General features: G+C 43.3%; 1 protein-coding gene across 2 annotated transcripts in view; it reads right to left on the reverse strand.

Moving 5' to 3' along the window:
* Positions 1-24157, reverse strand: part of FOXO3 (forkhead box O3) — a 122991-nt gene that overhangs the window by 10981 nt on the left and 87853 nt on the right. For both annotated transcript variants that reach the window (XM_059176933.1, XM_059176934.1), the window contains one exon: positions 3525-4957. In XM_059176933.1, the coding sequence (XP_059032916.1) occupies positions 3560-4957 (1398 nt within the window). In that variant the 3' untranslated portion in view covers positions 3525-3559. The remainder of the gene's footprint in view (positions 1-3524; positions 4958-24157) is intronic.

The following is a 24157-nucleotide window of genomic DNA, read 5'->3' on the forward strand; positions in this document are numbered from 1 at the left end:
CCGTTTTCACATCTGTATCCCACGGTTTCTGTAGAGTTCTGTATCACCACGTACCTCTTACCAGGGCCACTTCACAGACAGAATGTTAGGTTTCGGGTTTACAATTACATCTACTGTGCACTTCTGAAACTATGATTCTACCCTCATCTGGCAGATGACAAACCTACTATTGCGAGAGAGTCACTGGTGATGTGGCAGAGGCAGGGAGAGAACTACCCCTCTGCTCTCCAGCTGGGCCTTTTCTGGTTGATGTTTTCCAATCTTTATTGCAAAGTAGTTTAAAACCAAGTATGGGGCTGCTCCCTAATGGGGTCTCCAAATGCCAAAAGATGAAGATGAATGAAAGAGCCTGAGAACTTCGGCGTTTTTGACCTCAAAATGACAGCGAGGCTGAGGCTGCCTACACTCTGAGGAGACACACATCAGACCCAGAAGCTCAGCCTTCCAACCACCACACCGGCTCACAGACATCTCTGCTGCCAACCTGAAAGGACGTGCACCAAGCTTTATGAGAGAAGACAGTGCCCTTCACACCCCAGTAGCTGTCTCTCATAAAAAGGGATGGTTATTTTTTTTTCTTTTCCAGATAGACCCATAGGTCAAAGGATTTTACACATGGTCTAAGATGAATGACGTGTGTGAAACACCCAGCCCTCCAGAGAGGTACCTCTCCACAGCTCTCTAGCAAGATGGTCTGTCAACTGGACAGAGCTGCTCCATTAACTCCACAACTAAGGGGCTCTAATTTAGGGTCACATGACCTTCCTGTTAAGCCAGGGAGGGAGTCTGGAGAATACCATGACTACTAGTTTTAAAAAAAAAAAAAGGAAGGAAGGAAGGAAGGAAAAAAGCTTTACCATAAAAGTCATTATAGAACAAGTCTTGGGAAGCTGGGGTGCTTAATTTGGGAGAAGGGAGGTCTGAGGTGGTGACCTCAGGCCTGTTTTGTGAATTCAGGAGAGACACAGGTTTAAAACTAAAGAATATACTTCAGGACATCTATGTTCCTGGCTGCTTAGACAAGCAATTCATTCCAAAGCGATATGGAAATCCTAAACTCAGAAACCAAACTCTCTAAAAGCCCCCGTTGTCTTCAGGATCTTTCTTCTCTTGCTCTGATCACACTGAGCTGATTTACCTTTGAGAAATTTTGAAATCTGGTGACTTTCCATTCTTAAATGAGGAATTATCTTCTCAAAACAGAAAAAGGTGACTAAATGACCCTTATGGTTAGGACAAAATAACAAAACATATTATCCCCAAAGCAGTTCTTTATCATCTAAATAATAATTCATTAAATATGCTTTTAAAATATATTCACCTTTCCCTCAAAATATTTTTTTAAAGATTTTATTTATTTATTTGATAGAGAGAGAGCAATCACAAGTAGGCAGAGAGGCAGGCGGGGGTGGAAGCAGGCTCCCCGCCAAGCAGAGAGCCCCGATGGGGGGGTGGTTCGATCCCAGGACCCTGAGATCAAGGCAGAAGCTTAACCTACTGAGCCACCTCCCTCAAAATATTTTTATACAAACTTTTAGAATAATACATACACAAGAAAGGTCTGCTATTCAACTACACTTGAAAAAATAGGCAAGAACTGACAGTACGGTTTTCTTCTGCACTACCTCTTCTCAATGAATTAGAAAGTGGCCTCCTCACATCTACACCAAAATTAAAAACTTGTGTCATTAGAAGCCACAGTCACATTCCACTTCTTAAAGGAAGACAAACTATTTATTCTTCTAAAAGCCAAATATCTACCTTTCTCCAGGGCAGTCTTCACCAGTCTGCGTGCTGGTACGGGACTGAACTGGCGGGCAAGCAAGCCTGTCACCCTATTTAGCTTCCATTACAGTCTTTTTACCATCTCAAGGGCTATTAAATGACTGAAAACAGATGTCTGGGTTCCATTAGGGGCCTGCTGGTGCCTGGGAAAGCTGAGAAGCTTTTACATCACAACACTCTTGACACTCCCCTTTCTACAACTACCCAGTGAGCTCCACTGAGCTCACCACAGGAGACCCTTGTAATTCCTTCCCTGGGGCAGAGGGTTAAACAAGGCTCAGGTTTTAATGGCTTTGAATCCCATTTCCTCTTCATATCATTTAAAGAAGGGTGTAAGTGGATTGCCGAGACTTTTTAATAGAGGATCTGGGGCACAGAACAGAGCGCTTGAACAGGGGTAGGGTCTGGGGGTACGAACCTGTCAGCAGAATACCCCAGTGCTCATCTTACTTCTTAAGGAGAATTTTAAGGCAAGCCTGTGCATTACCTGCTACACTGGCTTCAGTTCAGAGCACTTTCTATTTTTTCCTACCTAGAGAAAATTAGAGAAAACTATCACAGTTCAAGCCATTCAAGAAATACGGATTCTGGGTCCAGCTGTGTGACCTTTGGCAAACTACTTAACCTCTCTGGGCTCTCTGCTTTACTCATCTGTCAGTATGTTTACCTAATTACACTATACATATTTCAGCCCACTGCAGTTTTACCAAGCACTTTCACATACTTCAGTGCATCTGATTCTTATAATAACCCTGTATAGTAACAAGAGGGCGATTATTCTCATTTCATAAAACTGGAAACTGAGGTTCAGAGGCTAAGTGACACATTCCTAACAGCAGCCAGAAAGTAGCAGAAGTGGAACTGAACCCTTGATTTCTGATTCCAATAAAATGTCTTTCTTATTACATCACATTGTGTGATCTTTCTGGTTCCAACATTATTAAAATGCCACAATTTAGAAAATCTCTGCTCCCATTCACAACGCATGTCACTGTTTGGAACCTGACCTTACCCACTTACGCTTCAGGGACAAGCAGCACAGGAGCAAGTGCCTTCTTTCTCTCTCACATAAAAACTGTCTCCAATTTAATTCTTTTGCTCTTTTAAACGTGTAGATGTTAAGCACTAACTAATAAAGATGATTAGTACCATGGTGAAGAATCTAACAGATCTTGCTTTTGGTGGAAATACTCATGCATGAAGGAGTCCAGAATATACATTCTACAGTTAAATTAGAAGTACCTGCAAATTGTTACTTTACTGGAAAAAAGAAGAAGAAACCATAACACAGATGATCGACAATGGCAGTGTTGGACTTGGGAGGCTAAGAATGTCCTCTGGGACGATGGGTCCTCTGGCTGGGTCCTTAACTTTGACGTTCCTGGGATCTAAGGTCCCCCTTCCTCCCCTTCCATTCTACCCTCATCCATCCATCAAGCAGGGAGACCTGTGTCATGAGTAAGACAGAATGACTGGATACAAAGGAGAATGAAATCTCTAAATGTGTGCATGTTCTCTTTACTGGCAGTAAAATTCCTGAGCTGTCAGCAAATTGTGGGGAGGGGCACCTGATGGCCCTGTCTGACTTGGGAGATGAAACGGTCGGGAGCCACGTTACTGTGTACCAGTGCTCCATGGTTCTCAACTTCTCAGGGTGGAGTAAAGTTCAAAGTAAATAAAAGTCAGCCTCCCCCGTCACCCCCACTTTGTTATCAAATGCCATAGCACTGGGCACTGACCTGCTTTGCCCACTTCCCCTTTCCTCAGTGATTCTTCAGCCTGGCACCCAGCTCTGAGATGAGGCCTGCTTAGCACCAGTGAAGTTCCCCACGTTCAAACCAACAACATTCTGTGTGGACATGAGGGAATCAAAATTAAAATCCAACCCATCAGCATCCATGAGTTCGCTACGGATAATGGACTCCATGTCACATTCCAAGCTCCCATTGAACATGTCCAGGTCCAAGTCGCTGGGGAACTTCTCATGGCCCATGACGGGAAGGTTTGCACTCGCAGAGTACAAGGAGGAGCCTGAGAGAGAGTCCGAGAGGGTTTGCATAGACTGGCTGACAGGAGACTGTTGCTGGTGTTTAACTGACCCAAGGCTGCTGGAGTCGCTCAAGCCCATGTTGCTGACAGAATTCGACAAGGCACGGCTGCCACCGAGAGCGCCCTGGGTTTGGTGCTGGTGGTGGAGCAAGTTCTGATTGACTAAACTCCCCTGGTTAGGCTGGGCGGCAAAGGACATCATTGGGTCATTTCGAAGCATCACGTTCCGGCGGGAGTTCTGGGCAGACACAGCGGTGCTGGCCTGAGACATCAAGGGGTCTGACTGGGTCATCATGACATCGCTGTGGCTGAGGGAGTCTGAAGTGAGCAGGTCCTGGAGTGTCTGGTTGCCATAGTGTGACATGGACGAGAAAGTAGCTGGCTTGTTCTCTTGGATGGTCTGCATGGGAGACTGGCGCAGGGAATTCAGAGATGAGGGTCCAAACACCGTGCTGTTAAAGGAGCCAGTTGGAGAAGCCAGGCCGGAGCCCTTGGTGGTGTACGGGAAGCTAGAGCTTCGCTGCATGAGCCCTCCAGTGGGTGATGGCTGGGACGATGGGAGTGTGATGTCATCCAGCAGGTCATCCATGAGGTTGTCAGACAGCCCGTCATTCAGATTCATAGTGCCCGCCATGTCGGTCAGCCGTGGTAGCTCCACGGTGCATGGCTTACTCACAGAGGGTGAGAGGCTAGCTGAGCTGTAGATCATCGGGGAGAGCGGTGCATCATCATCCTGGACGTCATCCAACTCTGTGCTTGCCAAGATGGGTGACAGGCGGCCGCTGACAGTGCTGGCGTTGGAATTGGTGCGCGAGCGGAAGTCCGTCCACGCATCCAGCTCGTCGCTGCTGCGTGACGTGGGGCTGCCTGGCCACTTGGAGAGCTGGGAGGGACTGTCATCAGCAGACTCAGGGGCTATCTGCAGGGCTGCCTTCTTCTTGGCTGCGCGGCCACGGCTCTTGGTATACTTGTTGCTGTTGTCCATGGACACAGCCCGCCGCCGGGGTGCCTTTCCACTCTTTCCCCCATCAGGGTTGATGATCCACCAAGAGCTCTTGCCGGTCCCCTCATTCTGGACCCGCATGAACCGGCTGTGCAATGATAGGTTGTGTCGGATCGAGTTCTGCAGAGAGAAAGGAAAACACAGGACATGAGACAAAATGGCCCAAAGCTCAGGCACCCAGAAGAGGCAGTTAATCAGACTCGTTTTGGGGTGGGGGCACACCTTAATTTTGGAGATTAAAGAGAATAAAAGACAAACATTTGGATGAGATACCCACATCCAGTTTGGAATTCAATGACAACACTGTAAATGGCCAAGTGTGGTATTTAGGAGGTGGGAGATGGTTTCATACCCAGGAGAAGCTGGAATAGTATAAGCTCAATGATGTTGTTTTCCCCAAATTCCTAAATTTCTATAATTCTATTTCCTATACTGAAGTTCATACTTTTATTACCATAGCACTCTCTCCCTGCACTTTGCAACAAACCTCCCTGGCTCCCTACGGGTAATTAATCACTTGGAGCTCATTTTATTCTCTCCTCCACTACAGTAAAGGCAGCATCTACCTTTTCTTAACCACGTCGATAAACTCAGAACTGGTGTGAATTGTTACGGATACTTTCTACGACTCCACCTCTTCCTGCCACAATTTCACACCTGTCCAACAGGCATGAGAAAAAAAAATGGTAGAGCAGGATTTGCAGAGTTGATAGAAATAGGCAAATCTTCCATTCAGAACAATTCCAAATAATTTATATAGATACTCCCCTCTCAAGGCAATGGTCTGAGCACAGTAACTTCCTTCCAAAGAGTATGGAAAGGAAGGGAAAAGATAACTTTACAGTGGAGATGCAAACACTGTCTCAGGTGATCAAGGTCAGCATTAATATGGGCTAAGTCATGCTGATAATATGCATTCTTTTTTTTTTTTAAATTTTCTTTATTTATTTGAGAGAGAAATAGAGTGAGAAAACATGAGAGGGGGGGTCAGAAGGAGAAGCAGACTCCCCATGGAGCTGGGAGCTGGACGTGGGACTTGATCCCAGGACTCTGGGATCATGACCTGAGCTGAAGGCAGTTGCTTAACCAACTGAGCCACCCAGGAGCCCCGATAATACACATTCTTGACGTGAAGAAAATGGCACTCTATTTTTGTAGTCTTTCTTCTAAAGCCCATCACCACAGTCTAATTATGAGAAAAACATCAGACAAGTTCCAATGAAGGGACATTAAAAAAAAATGCCTGCCTGTTCAGTACTCCTCCAAACAGTCAGACCCATGAGGAACCTAAGGAAGAATGATGATTAAATGTAATGTGTACCTTGGATGGGATGCTGGGCAGAAAAAGAATGTTAGGTAAAAGGGAAGGAAATCTGAATAAAATATGCTTAGTTAATGAACATAATAACTGATTAATATGTTAATCATTAATCAATGATTATTATGTTAATCATCAATGTTAATGATAATATATCAATATTAGTTCATTAGTTGTGACAAATGTACCAAACTAATTTTAGATAAAGATAAGATGTTAACAAAAAGGGAAATTTGATGTTGGGTATATGAGAACTCCCTGTACTAGTTTTGCAACTTTTCTGTAAACCTAAAACTATTCTATATTAAAGGATTTAAAAAAAAAAAAAAAAGAAGGAGGGTAAAATATCTTCAAAATCCTAACAACTGCAGCCATCTTGCAAAATGCTCCTCTTGGCTTAGTAGATAAGCCTGGTTGGCTGAGATGACCCAGATTCAGTCCTATCTCCGTCACTGATCAACCATGTGACCTCGAGCAAATCATTTAATCTGTCTGCAACAACTTTACTTCTCTACCTTCATTATAGCCATAATAACATCCAAACTATCCCTCCCTGACAGGGATGATTTAAGAATGATACAGGATAATATACTTCAGGAACCGGTCATGCTACCAAGTCAGGGTGTTCTCACTGCTATTATAAAACACAGAGTCCGTGATGACAGAGTTCATTCTAACCCATAAAATGCCTCATGTGCAGTCAAAGAGAGGAGCTGATGGCATCGCATCCCCCCATCTGCAACAGCACCTACAGGCCAGATGAGTTTTTATTTGCAAGTTAAGGACAAAAGGTATTGCTTGATGCTGTATATTAAATACAAACAATCCTAAAAGTTACCATAGTTTTTAAAAAATTGGCAATCGCCAACTGTATTTATGTAGAAAATGCAAATACATGTGTTCTCCCAGAATGTTTTGTAAAACACAGAAAGTCAGCGGGATTTTACCATAAGTAAATGACCCCAAATACTCAGTGTTTCCCATGTGTAAGTTCCCATGCAAGGAGGGCCTACAGCTCTGGTTGGACAATGAGCATTTACAGCCATGAGCTGTATGTTGGCATTTCCGTGATGGCCATAAAGACACATTTGAGAGAAAAAAAGGGGGGAACACGCTGAGGATCTGATGAGACAAATGTTGCTCTGGAGACTATATACTCTGATTCGCCTTTACTCTTATGGCTTTTGAAAGAATAATGGCATCTCTGCTAATGGTTCAGAAATCACGTTTCTTTAAAAAACAAAATACTTTATACATCAGATACGAAGTATGCTCTTAAAATTCACTGTAAGAGTTCAAAAAGCAGGCAAGTGCAAGGTGGTTCTACCATCTGAGTACTCAGATGACTAGATCTATTAAATAAAAAACTTAAACATGAACTTCTTGGTGAAAAAACAGGAAGGTTCTCAAACTCCATGGGAGCCATGTGCAACCTTGGCCAGCCCACTTTGCTCTAGATTTTGGAAAGAGTTCATACCAACACCTAGGATTAACAATGACCAATCTTATGTGTTACCCTTGCCCCACTTAAAAAGCACTTAGGAGGGGCACCTGGGTGGCTCAGTCGGTTGAGCATCTGCCTTCGGTTCAGGTCATGATCTCAGTGTCCCGGGATTGAGCCCCCATTTCGGGCTCCTTGCTCAGCACAGAGTCTGCTTATCCCTGTCCTTCTGACCCTCCCCCGCTCATATGTGCGCACACGTGTGTGTGTGCACTCCTGCTGCCAAATAAATAAAATCTTTAAAAAAATATTAAAAAATTAAAAGCACTTAGGGACATATTTTTAAAAAGATATTATTTATTTTAGAGAGAAAACCCAAGTGTGGGGAGGGTGAGAGGGAGAGAGAGAGAATCTCAAGCAGACGCCCCACTGAGTACTGAGCCCAGCAAAGGGCTCAATCCCAGGACCCTGAAATCATGACCTGAGCCAAAATCAATGGTTGGACATTTAACTGTGCCATCCAGGTGACCCAAGAATGTGTGTGTGTGCGTGCACGCGCATGCGCATGTGTGTGTATATACACACATATACATATATATATATATATATTTTTTTAAATGTATTTTTGGTTGAGGAAAAAAAAAAAGCAACACTTTATTGAACTCCAAGATGCCCTATGTGAATTTTCTAATGATTCTAATGAATCATCTATTACTACAACTCCAAACCTCAATGTATGTGAATAATTTCATGAAATTACAAGCTACAATTGGTTAAAATTTGGAGACAGAAATTAAGCCACTCTAAGGGGATGTGGTAAAGGGGCTAGAACACTCACAGCTAGGGCCAGAACTGCAGGGTGTCAGGACCCAGGTCCCTGATCTCAAGGGATAAGAAATGAGAGCCTGCCTGATTAGAACACTGCCAATTACTGGGCCATAACTTTCAGATCCATGGCTCTAGTCCTCATAATAAACCTGCAAAGTTGGTATCAGTGCTCTCGTCAGAAATATGAAAGCTCAGGCGGAGATATTAAGTAACTTACTCAAGGTCACGCAGCCAGTCTCCATATAACTCCAAGTGAAATTTGTTTTCCAAACTCCAAAGCTTTTATTATAACTTTCCACAGCTTTGTCATCAAATTATTTTGAAGTCATTGTTTGAGCTATTTGTGCCAACACTTAAAGAAACCTTTAAGAAAGAAGGATATAAGAGGCACAAATTTAGGGGCGCCTGGGTGGCTCAGTGGGTTAAAGCCTCTGCCTTCGGCTCAGGTCATGATCCCAGGGTCATGGGATCGAGACCCACGTCAGGCTCTCTGCTCAGAGGGGAGCCTGCTTCCCTCTCTCTCTCTGCCTGCCTCTCTACCTACTTGTGACCTCTGTCTGTCAAATAAATAAATAAAATCTTTAATTTAAAAAAAGGCACAAATTTATTCTGCTCAGAGAAAAAGCTTCCTTTTGAGGGTGCTTGGGTAGTTCAGTCAGTTAAGCGACAAGACTCTTGATTTCAGCTCAGGTCAGGATCTCAGGGTTGTGACATGAGCCCTGTGTCTGGGTTCTGCGCTGGGTGTGGTGCCTGCTTAGAATTCTCTCTCCCTCTGCTCCCCAAGCCCCTGCTCTCTTTCTCTCTTTAAAAAAAAAAAAAAAAAAAAATAGTCCTTCCCAACAAAGAAAAAAAGAAAACACACAACTTTATTACTATAACTTTGTTTATGAAGTAGGGATACTAATTTGATGGGTCTTTCCTAAATTTTTTTTAAGGAAGTTCTTTCAGAAGAATCCATCTGTAAATTAAGGCTCACACTGCCCATGTCCATACTTGTTCTCTAAATGGCTTTAGCAGCATTCACTCTAGGAAGAGCACAGTGGCCACTATACAAACCAACGTTAACTGCCCTTAGATATTGAAATAAAACCTGACTTCTTAAATAGGTTATTAGCTTCAGTCTCTAGTCTTTGCTCAACTCCTGTTTTAGAGGTTAACAGCAGCCGAATGCATGCCCTAAGGCATGTTACCTGTTTTTCCAGTTACATTACTAAGACAACACAAAAACTGCCACCACCATCGTGACAGTTCCCTATTTCAGCAGCCTCTACCCATACAGGCTGGTCAGCTTTCCACTTACAAAATCCATAATGTGAAGATAGGCCACTGACAGAAGAAGGTCAATGAAGAAGGCCCCTCTGTCCATTTCCCGTCCAAATGCCCCTCACCCTAACAAGGTCAGATGCTAGGAGTGTATTCTGGTTGTCCTCACAGGTCATGATTCTAATCACTAGTTCCCCTACCTAAATTTTGGAAGCAGGAAAAGGTAAATAAATAAATGTCAAATAAAATGTCAGAACTGTAATGTTTCCCCACACCTTCCCTGGTAACAAAAGTTAATGGTGATATGATTTCCGTAAGGTTATAAAGCACCACTCCCTCACGCAGTCCCCAGAAACAGAAGTGGGATTTATAAAAACAGACAAGCCAACTGTAAAATCTTCTTATGAGCTATCATTTAAGATCTCTACATTAGGGTCTGTAAATTAGTTTCCATCGTACTATGTGTATTTTAAACTATAAAACCACCATTAAAAATATTCTATGGTTTTCCAATTCACACATATTTCTAAGATTTTACATTAGTTTGGGGATTGGGAGCCAAAGTAAAAAAGGACGGGTTCGACAGGACTAGACTGGTTTTTCTTATACACACTTTGAAATACCTCACAAGGCAGGCCATTGTTAATTGGCTGAAGCACCAAGGATATGTCTTCATCAATGCTGAAGTGGTAAGGTAAATACCAACAAACAGGACATGAGCGCCGGCCATTCTGTCATCACATTTACTTACTGAAGGAGCCAAGAAGCTACTACAATCTCAACCCAAAATCATGTGAAGAGTTCTGGTTATTTAAGTCCACTCCTAAGAAATCTAGACACTGATGAATTAAAGGCAAGCAAACATCTTCTAGGAAGAAACTTGAGTGTCAGGGACAAATACGCCAGTTTTTCTCCAACCTGGCCCAAAGATTTTAGAAATTCCTTAAAGCACCTTTAATACATGTCTGAAGAGAGAGCAGAGATAAGAATACTTTTTATCCCATTTTATGTCAATGCTCTTTTACAAAATGATTTACACCCAAGCAAGCCCTGTCCTGGGCAGAAATGCTTCAGATGTAGTTAAAAAGTAAAAGAACTAGAGCAAACCTGCATTCTGTGTGATTGCATCTGCATTTAGTGGCCTAATCCTTCAAGCAGGTATTCGCAGATGTGTTAAGGAGGGCGCACAAGTGACTCCCATTTCACAGTCATGCTGACTGGGGGCCACAGCCTAGAGATTTCTTTGCTTGGCCCTCCTCAAAGAAATTAGCATAAAGATGACTGCACTTATCAGAATCTGTTACTTTTCCTGCTATCCTGAAGGACAGTTTTTTACTGTAGACACATTTCTTGCTAATATTATAATGCACACGGTCACTACACATATGCCAACTGGTTGTCAAGACAGATGGACCCCAAAGAGATGAGACGAGGTGTCAGAGAGAAGCTGCCTGAAATGAGCGAGTAGTCTCCAGTGATAATTTACAAAGTGGGTAATTCACACATGCAGTTTAAGGTGGCCAGTGTGGGGGGAGGGGTTGTGGGCGGGCAGCAGGATGCTGAAGGAAGACTACAAGCTTTGACGTCTGTCAGGTCTGGGCTGGAATCCCCGCTCTGACATTTGTCCAGTGACCTTGGGCAACTAAGTTAACCTCGCTGCCCCTTTCATAAAATGAGGATAAAATTACCCTCTCTGCCTAACTCCAGGATCCTCAGGAAGGTTAAATGAAATTACGCATGCTTAGTACCCACTGGAGTGCCAAGTACAAAGAGGCTCTCCACTGTCAGGTCCCACATACGGAAGCAGTGACATCAGAAACATTCACTTACTGTTTTCCGAGCATCGTATAATTTAAGCCAAAAGGTGAGAGGGCGGCTTCCAGGAAAAGATTTCAAACTCTTAAAAGTATTTCAAAGGTGCCCTGTCAGTCGGGAGTGACCGGTAATTTCCTAACTGTTGCTACCCTATGTCCACTCCAGCCTCTTCCAACCCATGTTTACCTTGTGGGGACTGTCCACTAACCCAGACGCCAGCTGCATGTGCTTCCCCTGGAACACAGAGAGGGTTTTGTCTGGAAGCAACATGTGGTATCAATTTATCTTTCTCAGCAACGGCAACAAGGAATCCACTGACTTTAAAAATAAAAAGGGAGTTGTGTAATTTAACTCTTAAAGGCTCCTGCCCACCCTCCTTTCTACGAAGACAACCCTTCCCTCTCCCTCTTTTTTTGGTGAGGTCTCAAAAGTAGCAAAAGGAGGGTCACGGCTGTCAGCTGCTAATCCAGACCCACTGCTTCCCACCGGGCAGCCTGTAGGCACCCACCTGTCCTTCTAAGGGATTTCAGTGGGACAATTTGCAGAGGTTTGCCTTCAGACACAGTACTCATCTACCTTGCACACAGGACCAGCATTTCAAATAGGTCTCACTGCTCTGACTTGCGGGCAATGACAATTCAGAATGAGGCTGCCAAATGCCTGAATTCTAATACATGCATCTCCTGGGCAGTCGATGATAAAGGTCACGTGAAAAGCCCGATGGAAACCACAAATCAGGGGGAGACGCAGGACGTTGTGTGCCACTGCAGAGTAACTCGAAGATACAGCTTCAGGAGAGGGCCTGGGAAGCCGCCTTTGATTTATAATGACAGGCTCTTTTCAAGGCAGTTCTCTGGACAAGGCCCTGACTTCTCTTAAGGATTAATTCCTCCCCCTGGCTGCCCATTAGAATCACCTGGGGAGGCTTTACATACTCCTTCCCCACTCCTAGAGCTCCTGATTCAATCAGTATGGGTAAGGCTGGGGTAGAGGTACATTTTTAAAGCTCCCCAGATTATTCTAATGTGCAATTAGAGCTGAGAATCACTGGAACTTCCACTGACTGAGACTCTAAGTCCAACCTAATGATCCCTAGTCTTCCCGAACCTGGCAGCACAGCACAGTTGATGTTGTCTAAGTCCAAGATCCCCCCATTTAGAAAAGAAGGGCAAGAGCCAGGGCTAGAGATTCAAGCTGGGATTATAGGTGCAGAGTAAAACAGACCAAGTGTTCAGACCACTGGGATCCAGGTATCTTTTTTCTTAAAAAAAAAAAAAAAACGGCAAGGGAGAGGGTGAAAGGTCCCGGACCTTGCAATAGTCTTCTCTTTCTGTCCTGTGCCACTTCTCCACCCAGCACAGACAGGCATGGACAGAAAAGAAGCCAGGTGGACATGCACAAAACTAAGAATTGATACAGGCTGAGGAAAGGATGAGCTGGGCGTAACTGATCCCTGTAATTTTCAGGAGCCTCCCAGAAGTAGCATGCAATCTCGTACAATCCCTTTCACAAACTATCCTTCAAGCAAAATGCCGAAAAGACAGACTGGGTAAAAATTTCTCCTGAAAAAGCCATACTCCAATCGTGAGGTACTAACTAGCTCCCACTGTTGAGAATACAGCAAAGTATTACTTAATGAACTTCCCTGAGGACATATTCAGCCTCAAAAATAACAATCACATACTCTGTTTCTCATTCCTTCTCATTCCGCAACTGTTTAAACCACTACAGCATTACAGTCAGTGCAAGGATCCTGGGTGGACGCTGTAAGGAACCAAGCAGTGCCGCCATCTGAGGGGGGAAGTGTGAGGCTGGCCCTTCCCATCAGATACTGGGAGAGGCTAGGTTTTAGCAGGCTTATCTTCTTCCACTAGATTTTGTCTTCTCTGGGGCTATCTTGTCATTCAACAGCAAGAACAGCAAGTATGACAGAAATCAGACATCAGACTAGAAATCAGAAATCAGAAAGAGTTATTATTTCTGACAATATGGAATACCAGCTGTAATAGCCAAGCAAGCCTTTCAGACTGGGAAGAAAACTTAAATAAACATTCACATAAAGGATTGCACAATCGACCTTGATGTGTGAGACAAGTTCCAGGCTAGTTCTACTCTTACTCTTGTCTAAAACACTAAGTTTAAACCATTAAGGGACTTATTTTTGAAAGACGATGTTCTAAAATAAATATTGTCAGGAACTTGGATGAAGGATTAAATTTCCAGCTAGAAACAAGGTTTCTGTTGAATTTGCTAACAATAATCCTCTACCCACAGAGATCTCTTTGAAAGCTAACATTTGTTTCAAGTTTTCATGCAGTAAGTGACAGGTCCTGGTATCTCATTAGAAGGAATAAAATAGAGGCGCCAGGGTGGCTCAGTCGGTTAACTGTCTGCCTTCATCTCAGGTCATGATCCCAGGGTTTTGGGATCAAGCCTCGTGTTGGGATCCCTGCTCAGTAGGGAATCTGCTTCTCCCTCTGTGTGTTCCTGCTCTTTCTCTAGCAAATCAATCAATCAATCTTAAAAAAAAATAAGGAATACAGTAACAATCATCTGATAATCAGCATAATGAACGCATTCTCTATCCAAGCAAAATGAGACACATGAGGCTTTCTTAGAAGAGGAAGGACTGGGCAGACAATATGTCCTGCCCGCCCCCCGCCCCCCCCCCCCCCCACCGACCCTGCCCTGTGAAAAAGAAATCCTAGATAGGAAGAAAGTTCTCTTGAAGAGCATGAAAAAGACAACTACCACTCCACCGCAGTTTTGTTGGGGTTTCTATGTGGGTTTTATTTTCATATTAATTTTTTTTCATTCAGTAATCTTCTTTTCAAGCTCTTCCACAGCTGTTTCTGTTCTTGGAGGGCAAGAGGGAACATTCCATTCCCTACAGCCAAACCTGCACTTCCGGCACAAAGAGAACCCTGGCAGCTTTGCAACCTCTGCCCACACCCACTCCCTGCAGCACCCTGTCCCTCCCCACAAACCCTCCAGCTTCCAACCCCCGTCGGTCCTCCCCAGACTGAGGGAGAAGCAGCTCAAGGCATGCAGTCAACAGAATGACAGTCCCCAGAAAGCCGGCTAAAGCATTTGGCAGCCCCTGCTCTCTTCCCCCAAACTTCTTCCCCGATGTTACTGAATCCACTTCCCTTTCCCATGAGGGGCTTGGCAAGCACATACTATGTACTATGTACATTCCTTGGTAAGACCATGCATGACCGGCCACAAGGAATGGATGCTTCAAAGAGTTAAAAGCCATGAAGCTGCAGAACAGACTCTGCCAAGTAGAACAAAGTAGAACAGAAATAGTTTTACTATTAACATAATTTTCACTTCGATTTAAAAAAAAATAAGGCCGCAAATTTTTCCAGTCTGAAAATTTGTTGTGGGTGGAAACAGAATAAAAGGGCATTGGAAATACACAACCATAATTCGGGAATACATCAGAGTTTAATCCCTCTCGTGCCATTATGTACGTGATCAGAGCAGGAAGTTCAGTACAAAGTAAGCTGGGAAAAATGGAGAGGGCTATGAAACCCATCTAGTAACAAGTACCTTTAACTTCAAGTTTCTAACAAGTTTCTTTCACTTCACAGTGAAAGAAACAAAGGACCAGAGAGACACGGGAGTGCCTGAACTCAATCGGCTAGTAAGTGGGCTCCAAGCTGAGACAAACTTCAATCACCCAGCCTTAAGGTATAACAGTAATACCCAGAAACAACATCAGCCCCGAGGTCTGCATTACCACGCCAATGGAATGGATGAGATGCAGGGAGCACAAAGCCCGGGAAGTACCTTCCACCCACCCACTCACCAGTCCATCCATCGGCCCACCCAACCAAATTCAGTCTGCCTTATCTTAAAATTTGAGGAAGAGAAGTCTGTCTAAACCAACACACATCAAACTCTTTACAACCAGTACCACATTATAGCTTTAGCATCTAGCATGGGGCCTGGTATATAGTAGGTGCTCAAAAAACATCTGTTTAATCGATGAATTGGTGGGAAGGGGGCAGCAGCCACAAAACAAACCTGAATTATACTTTGAAATGTTATGAAACATAAGCTCAGTAAGCAATCCTCACGTAAGTGAAGGCGGAAGCAAGCATCCATTGTAAAATGTGAAGCAGCAAGTCTCTCCCTTGGGTATTAACTTCAATTATACAATCCAATTTCCAAAAACAAGACGGCAGTCTAATTAGTAGACTTAAGGTTCTCTATAATAAGAGATGCTAAGAAGGGCAAAATGACAGTGTGTGAGCTACGTGGTGGGGCAAGGGCTTGGCACAGAGGCCCCACGTCCATCCAGGGAGAAGAGCTGACTCCCTACCTGTCTTGGAATGCTATGGGGCCTCCTTACTTGGCGATGAAGTTGGCCCAGAGCCCTCAGACGCATACTCACAACCACAGATCACACATTCTGGTACTAAATCTTCAACGCACATCCAAAGAAAAACAAGAACACGGAAAATCCAACCTAAGAGTCTATTTCACCTGTAATCTGAAAGAACTTAATGTATTTGATATCAACCAGGGCTAAAGCTCTGTGCTGGACAAATCTGATCTCAATTTCATTTTCACGACAAGCCCGTCAGTCAGGAGGAAATGGAGGTACAGAAAAGTTAAGTAACTTGTCTGGTAGGTGGTGGTGCTAGTAGCTGAGCCCGAGGCTAAAGCCAAAGTGAAGCTCTCACCACTCTACCACGTGTTTCCCTCTGATGTCACCAGACTGCCTAAGGAGAGAGGCACCACTCACTGGTGACCAAGGAACACGAAGGAACAAGAAAGAAAATCTATTTTACTGAACTACATGTTCCCATCTTTACGTTTCTGCACATGGTCCCTAGGATTATGAAAGCAAGGTAGAGTTGAAAAAATGACCAGCCATGAAGTGAGTTTTGTTGAAACCAGATCATCTTCAGAAATGACACCTTTCTTCTCAGATATAGCCCAAAAGAGACACTATAAGCATGTCCTAGCCTGACCTGGGATCACCACTTTTAGGGAACAACCAAGCATGAGTACTGCCATAAGCTATTAAGTATCCAGGCCTTCCTCAGTGGCATGTCTGCTGGCGTCTGTGCTCAGAGAGTACTAACCTGTAAGTTGAGCCTGGTCAGTATTACCTGGGCATCCTTGGCAGACTAATTCAGGCCCTCAAACAGCTGGCACCAAGCTATGGGGCCTCAAGCCAGAGACATCGGGCAAAGCCAAGCAAATGTCTGCTTTGTCCTGACCTTGCCATTACGAGGCTTAATCTGAAACAGGGACCCAACTCTATACTATTTTAAACATATAATTAGTTTATTACAGAGCCAAAAAAGATTAGCTTTCTTTAAATCTAGTGAATTTTAAAATATGTTTTTTGCCTGCCAACTGACAGCATGATCAGGATGCTTCTGTTTAACCTCAATCAAAAACTGGTAGAACACTGCTTTAAGGCTGGATGTGCACGCTATTTTATTATTTGTCCTTTGGCAAAAGAACCCTGCAGAAACAGCAATCACTGACTAGGCACGCAAGCACATTAAAGGGATGGCTGTGCAGGTGCTAAGTGGGTGAGTTAGACAGCTTGAGCAGTCTGTCATCTGAAATCCAGGAAAACTGCTTTTCTGTTCTTAGTTTACGATCCCTTCCTTCACGTGAAACTCACTGGCTTTAGCGTCACATATACAAACACAACTGTTTCCAGCTCTTTAGATGTCATGGCTCAGAAAAACCATTCCTGTCTTGTGATTTCAGGGGCAACTGATTTCTTCTGGGTAGCTCTGAAATATAGGCCAGCGCGTGGGCACAGGCCCACACCCTGGAAAGACTGGGAGGGGTAGAGGCACATTTTCCATCTAGGGAAGGAGAAAGTTTGGGCTCAGATTTTCAAAACAGACAAGTGTGTATACATCTGGAAGCAAGCTATCTTCCAAATGTCAACATTCATTATTCTAACAATCATCAAAAATCAAGATGATAATGGTAAAAAGCCGAAGACAAAAAAAGTCAATGCCACACAGCAGAGTTACCTCTGTTGGCTACTGCAAAGAAAACAACGGATGGACTTTCTCTTTGCAGGAACAAAGAGCACAGCAGTCAGTTCTGAAAAATGACTCAGGCCTACAGTACTCTCCTCTCTCCCTTCCACACCCTAATGAAATTCAGCTGAAAAGGAGCCTCCTGAGGAACAGCTTTCTCTACCCTCTAACCTCACCTGCATGTGCAGCATTTCGGTGTACTGGTCTTGCAAGATTTCTTCTTGTTTAAAACCACAGGATGCAGAAGGGGCTGATGACCGATGTAATGATATTGCTAAACACCAAGTGAATCAACTACTCCTTCCAGACACTGCTGGGTGCCAGCGACACATACAGGTAAGCACCACACAGCTCAAAAGCCCACAAAAAAGGAGCAAATAAGGAGAGAACACTTCCATCATCTAAGGAACCAGGCATTCATTCCACTGCTCTGGGGGGAAAAATATTTAGACATTCACGCATTTGACTCAAAATCTAAGATGTTGCTAAATGTACAAGTTAGTATCAGCATTACTCTCCCAACCATTAGGAATGAAAAGGCTGAATGTGGGCGCCTGGGTGGCTCAGTGGGTTAAGCCTCTGCCTTCGGCTCAGGTCATGATCTCCGGGTCCTGGGATGGAGCCCCATATTGGGCTCTCTGCTCAGCAGGGAGCCTGCTTCCTCCTCTCTCACTCTCTCTCTCTCTCTCTTCCTGCCTCTGTGCCTATTTGTCATCTCTGTCAAATAAATAAAATCTTAAAAAAAAAAAAAAAGGCTGAATGTACATGGGGTAAGTCACAGTTTTTCTAAAGGCCATGAAAGGACCACACAGTCCTTTTGTATTAATACGTACTTCATGTGTGGAGGTGAGCTTGAAAGCACTTAAAACACTGGAAACAGAAGCATCAGTAGTACAGCGTCTATCACCCAAAGCGCAGGAGGGATAATATTAACTGGCAAGGATAGGCCCATAATAGACTGAGTATGGTGGAGAGTCAGGGGGTGAGCCCACACTTCACCCAGCAGGGTCACAGGGCTCCCTGAATACCAGCTGTCTGTGATTCCAAGGCCATTCCTGAGGACACAGGACCCTTTCTTAGCCTCATAACAGCCTCCTGGGTTGAGTCTGGCGTGGCCAGTTTAGTCCACAGATTTTTCTCCTCAACTTCCTGGAGCCCATTACGAGGGCTCCCTGAAGTTTCCAATTCTCTCCCCTTAGTCAAGTCATTCGTTTGCTAATAATATGTGTGTGAGCTCATAGCACGACCAGGTTCTAGATCTTCCCCTAAAGCAAAACAAATCATTGTATGTACAGGGGTCACTGAGATTGATCCCTTCAAATTAAGACAAGGGAAGAAAAATACACAAGGACAGATGTTGCTGAGCTATTTTCAGGTTCAAAGGCAGCTTCAAATAATGCACTTCCAACTCTCTGAGGCATTATGCGGAGCAGTATCACCCAGTATTAAGTTTTCTCCAGAAACAAGTTCATCAGGTTCTTTCAAACAGCTGTGACCTCAGTAGTCTTCCCAAGAGAGAAAGATAGCTGAGTCCTGATGTTAATTTGTGGACAGAAACAGAAATCCCACAAGTTTCTTATAGGGTTAATAAATCCAAGATGAGACACAATTCTCCAGGAGTCTCTGGTGTTTCTGCGTGTCTCGCAAGCCAAGTACTAATGGCCCTCTGTTCTGGATTGTATTTCTAGCATGTGTGCATTTGCACAGTGAATAATCCTGAAAGACAGTGAGTTTTCCTCCAGAGCAACAGAGCCACATACAGATATACTTACTGTCCATTAGGAAAGATATAGGATCCCCAAACTCAGGGTTCCCCTCCTGTTAACAGAACTGGCCGCATGCACGGCAGGAACCTGGGCGCATCTGTGTCACTCCTGTGGGACTCTGGGACAAAGAGGAAGCAGACGCAACATCGGCAGCTGCTTGTGTGCTTGCTGTGCGGGGCGTGAGTAAGCGATTCCTTGGCTTCTGACCCAACAGTCTCACGACCAGTGGAGTCAATGCAAAGAAGCAACTTGGCCATTCGCCCGTAGCTAACCTCCTTCTCTACCCCTACGTAAAGGAGAAGGAGCACCAGACAAGGGGAGGAAGAAGGAAAACGAAGTCACAGGTAGGAGAGGCAGACAAGCACAGCTCCGGCATTTCGAGTATTCTGATCCGGTTCTGCTGAGGACCCATAAGGCTTTAGGAAAAACAGACCATTAATAAAAGAGCAGCTCCCCAGACCCAATCACACTGCAGGGTTTCTCCTGCATCAGGTCATCATCCTTCTCAGCTGTTTCTCGACGCTGCTGTTTGCTTGTGAAGAGCTGGGCTGAGTGCCCTTCACCCTCCCTGCCTTCCTCGACCAGACCCGGAGCAGGACACGTCAAGTCCGCCCTCCCCACCTCCCTGACAACCGACGGCCCCACAGCGAAACAGTCCTCTAGGTAACATCTGTGGAGTTTCCACAGGGTCCAGAGCTCCATTTCGGAGCCCCTGGTGATTCTCGGAGGAAAGAGCCTCTCCCCTTAGGTTCCCTACACTTGTCTATGGGCTGCTCCAAATTTAACCCCGATGGAAATGCTGTCAGGCCTTTCTCCTTCCAACAGTGAATCTGTCATTATTACAGGTCATCCTGTTACCCAGGATTATCCAGGATAAAAATCCTGAAACCTAGGATTCCCTCTTGCCATTTTAGCTCTCCCTTACTCATTTTCTTCATTCCTCTGAAAGTATTTAGCAGCTTTATATCTGCAGAAAAGAAGATGGACTAGGCAGTGCCCGTGAACCAAAGCAAACACATGCGCATATATATATGCATATTTTATATATATAAATATGCATATATGCATATTTTTAATAAGCTAGAAAATTAACTCTCTTCTGGAAACTTGGGAGAGAAAAAAAAATACATATATATATTTTTTCCTCCAAGTTTCCAGAAGAGAGTTAATTTTTTAGCTTATTAAAAATAAACCAGAAGCCTCTACTACTAAATACAAAAACTTTACAAGATTTCATGCTCTACAGTTCTTTAATGAACTGATTTAAGCCAGGCCTGTTCTGGTACATAGGAAATTGATATTTTCTTTTCCCTCCCCTTTCTTCTTGGATAACCTACTTCCATTCTTGGCAAAAGAAGGCATATATTTACTACAGTGTTCACATGCACCTACACGTCCAGTGCCTCTGGAATAATACTGAATTGTTGCCACACAGCCAAATAATGTGCTCTTTGAGAAATAATTATCAATTAGAGTGCTATAAAATGGGCCAGCAGTTCTACTCTGCTCGCACTGTGTGGTATTTTGGCCACCAAACACAACAAGCTTTCTTTGGTTACCCTTTACATCAATCAGAAAATTACATTAATTTGCTGTGACGCTATTTGTGGACAGATGGGGAAAAGAATGCAGACATCCAGGAGTAAATTAGAGCCAGCTCACTCTACTTGGGCAACAGGTCCCCCACATAGTCACCGCAGATACTAACATTTTATAGGGACCCCGGCCTGGGCTGGGTGACAAGGGCTGCATAAAAAAAGAAACTATTAGCAACAACTTGCAAGTAATCAATTTCTAGTACTTTCAGTCTAGAGCAGCTGCCAAAAGAACTTGGCAAAGGCATCATTTAAAAAAACACCAATTTAAGCTACAGTGCAGTATTCTTACTATAGCGAAACAGGTTTTACTTTATCTATATATGAGGTCTAAATATAGAAAAAAAAAGTTTAATATTCAGATACCATTTGCACATTAAAAAAGCCTTCTAGTTTTTCTGTCATTCTTCCTGACAGTTCTGTTTTATGCAGTACTATGTGTAGTAATGATTATTAAAATATTTCTTGGAAGGAAAATACATAAAAATATGAACTCATATGCGTTCATATAAGAAGACAACTTGGAAGTGTTAACAACCAGTTCTCCTTATCAATGCTCAAGATGCCTGATACAAAGACTCATTTCTTGAAATGAACTCCTCTTTCATTTTCTCTTTTGAAATAAACCACGCTAAATAAAGTGAACACCTGCAATACAGTTCAGGAAGTCCAGTGTTAAACAGACTCTTTTCCTAGGTTCTTCATCTCCAAAGAAATCTACCTTCAGCATTGAAAGTCATAGCAAATACACCGTAATAAAGTATCAGATTTTCAAAAGTTAACTTGTCTGCCTTAAACTTCAGAAGCAATTAGAAGTTTGAAATGTAGATACTATTTGTTTTATTAGAAATCATACTCATTTTGCAGTGGACAAATACAGGAGGAGGGGGCACCTGGGTAGCTCATTTGGTTAAGCATCTGCCTTCGGCTTAGGTCATGATCCCAGGGTTCTGGGATCGAGCCCCATATTGGGCTCCCTTCTCGGAGGAGAGCCTGCTTCTCTCCGCCCCCCACCCCCAGCCCCAGCATGTTCTTTCTCTAATAAATAAATAAAAAATCTTTTAAAAAACAAGCAAACAAAATAAAAGTAGCTGACTCAGATGAGAGACAGTTCCTTTTGTTCTGCATTTCTTTTTTCCTTCTATACCTAAATGAACCACGAGGGAACCCTAAGAATGAAAACCACTGGCAGTGATGGAACAGAATCTCAGAGATGAATCCTCAATCACTTCTTAGAATGCCTATATCAGCCCTAGACTTCTTTTACATGAAAATAATTCACTATTAAATTCGGTTTTTCTATTATACATAGCCAAACCTAATCCTGACTGATAAACCCAAAAACTAATTTTAAAAATATTGGTACGCACTTCTGCATGTGTTATCCATATGTGTTCTCTCTCTAACTTCTATGTTTATTAATTGGTAATTTAAAATTGTTGATTATAAAATTCCAAGTATTAATAATGTAAAGTATTAATAATGTCAAAAAGTAATAATGTAAAGTGTTAATAATTGTAATCAGAGGTTTCTAATCACATCAAGTAAATAATGCAACAGACACACCTAGCAAGAAAGGCTTTTCTGTGCCTGTTTCCTACCTCCCTTGATGTATGTCATCAGGCACTTTGCAAGTGCTTTTCAATGACTGACTGTGTTTGTGCCGGTTACTGTCATCCTCCAGTGTTACAAGGTTGGCAGGGCAAGCAAGCAGTGATCCTACTGGCCCCAAAGAAACTTTGATGTGGAAACCACAGAGGATAGGGACTCAACACGTTTGCAAGTGAAGAGGCTGTATTATGAAGCTCTTAAAACCTGTTCTGGGTCAACCCTGATTTCAAGAGAAAGAGCATTTTGGGAGCCTCAAGACATAAAAATAAATTATGGAAAAAATGGCTAAGAAACATATGGTCTTAAAAGGTTATTTCTATCAATCATGGGAATATGCCTGGGCCACTGGACCAGCAACAATGTTCACAAAACTATAGGAAGTAATACCAACAGACAGTGAGCAAAGAATATCTAGAATATGCCACAATGTCATAACTTGGATGAAAGCTTATGCTCTTCTGACTCTAGAGTAACAAGCTATAAGCAGAAAGTAAGGCCGACAGTGACATATCAGTTTCCACTCAAGCCCAGAGCATCAAGTCCAAAAAATAAAAATGCTATCCAATAAGGAAACCAATGTGGGATAGCATCCAGTAAGAGTATTAAAAATAATTCTATATTCCCACTGAACCAAACTGTGGTCAGTTATCCTTCCCTAAAATGAATTTTCAAAAATCAGGAAATGAGCAAATGAAGAAATCTGTCAGAAAGCCACTCCAATATTCTGAATAATGAATGCTATACAAGAAAAAAAACTATTGCATTAAGATACCATTTGACTATCTCAATTTTTCATGTCTGAAGTCTAGATACTAAGAACTGTGTCTATGAAGACCCAGTAAACAGGGCAGCGTGACAGATAAACTTAACTACGCTGACCAATTCTGTCAGTACGTAAGAAAGAACAAGTCAGGGAAACCATCCTGAATATTCCTAGTTAGGTGTGTACATGCTAGGTTATAGTCAGTGTTAGTGAACAGAGCTGTCCCCAGAAGAAGAAGAGAAGATGGGCTGGACCATCTACTCAGAGGAAAGGTGGTTGCTTAGTAATAGATATATTCATTTTACTGAAAAATACAACATAGTTGCTCCCTAAGCCAGTGTGGGATGCAAAGGGTTTATTTCAGAGTCTAACTATTCCTTTTGGCATCTTTGAACTCCTTGTTATGCTATTAAGTCCACTCCTGGCACTTCATAAATAAACCTGTGAAGTGTTGGTTCTGAAATGGCCCCTGTGGCAGCAACATACTTGCGGGAGTGTACGGCACTGTGGTCTCCCGTGGAACTCCTCACACAAGACTGGGCACAAATATTCTTTCATTAAACTTGTAATCACACTAATGGAAACGCTGAAAGGGAGAAAACCCTCCAAGTCACAAATGTTTGATGAACTAAGAGCTGTTTTGTTTGGTTTGTTGTATTTTGTTGTCAGGTATAAATGCTCTACATCAAGTCCTGAATTCCTTTCACTTAGGGATTTGAGCAAACCACCCAGGATGTTCCATCCTAAGTGCTTCCCAGCAACAAGCACCTAGTGCTTCCTTTAGTCTTCAGATCATTAACTTTGAGGCTCCTGTGTTTGGAAGGTGAAAGGGAAATGGCACAATTCCGTAAGGTTTCCTCTGACGTAGAGGGTAGATCTAGGTTGGCAGGGAGT

Source organism: Mustela lutreola, chromosome 6 (genome assembly GCF_030435805.1).
Source record: "Mustela lutreola isolate mMusLut2 chromosome 6, mMusLut2.pri, whole genome shotgun sequence".
NCBI classification, from domain to species: Eukaryota; Metazoa; Chordata; class Mammalia; order Carnivora; family Mustelidae; genus Mustela; species Mustela lutreola.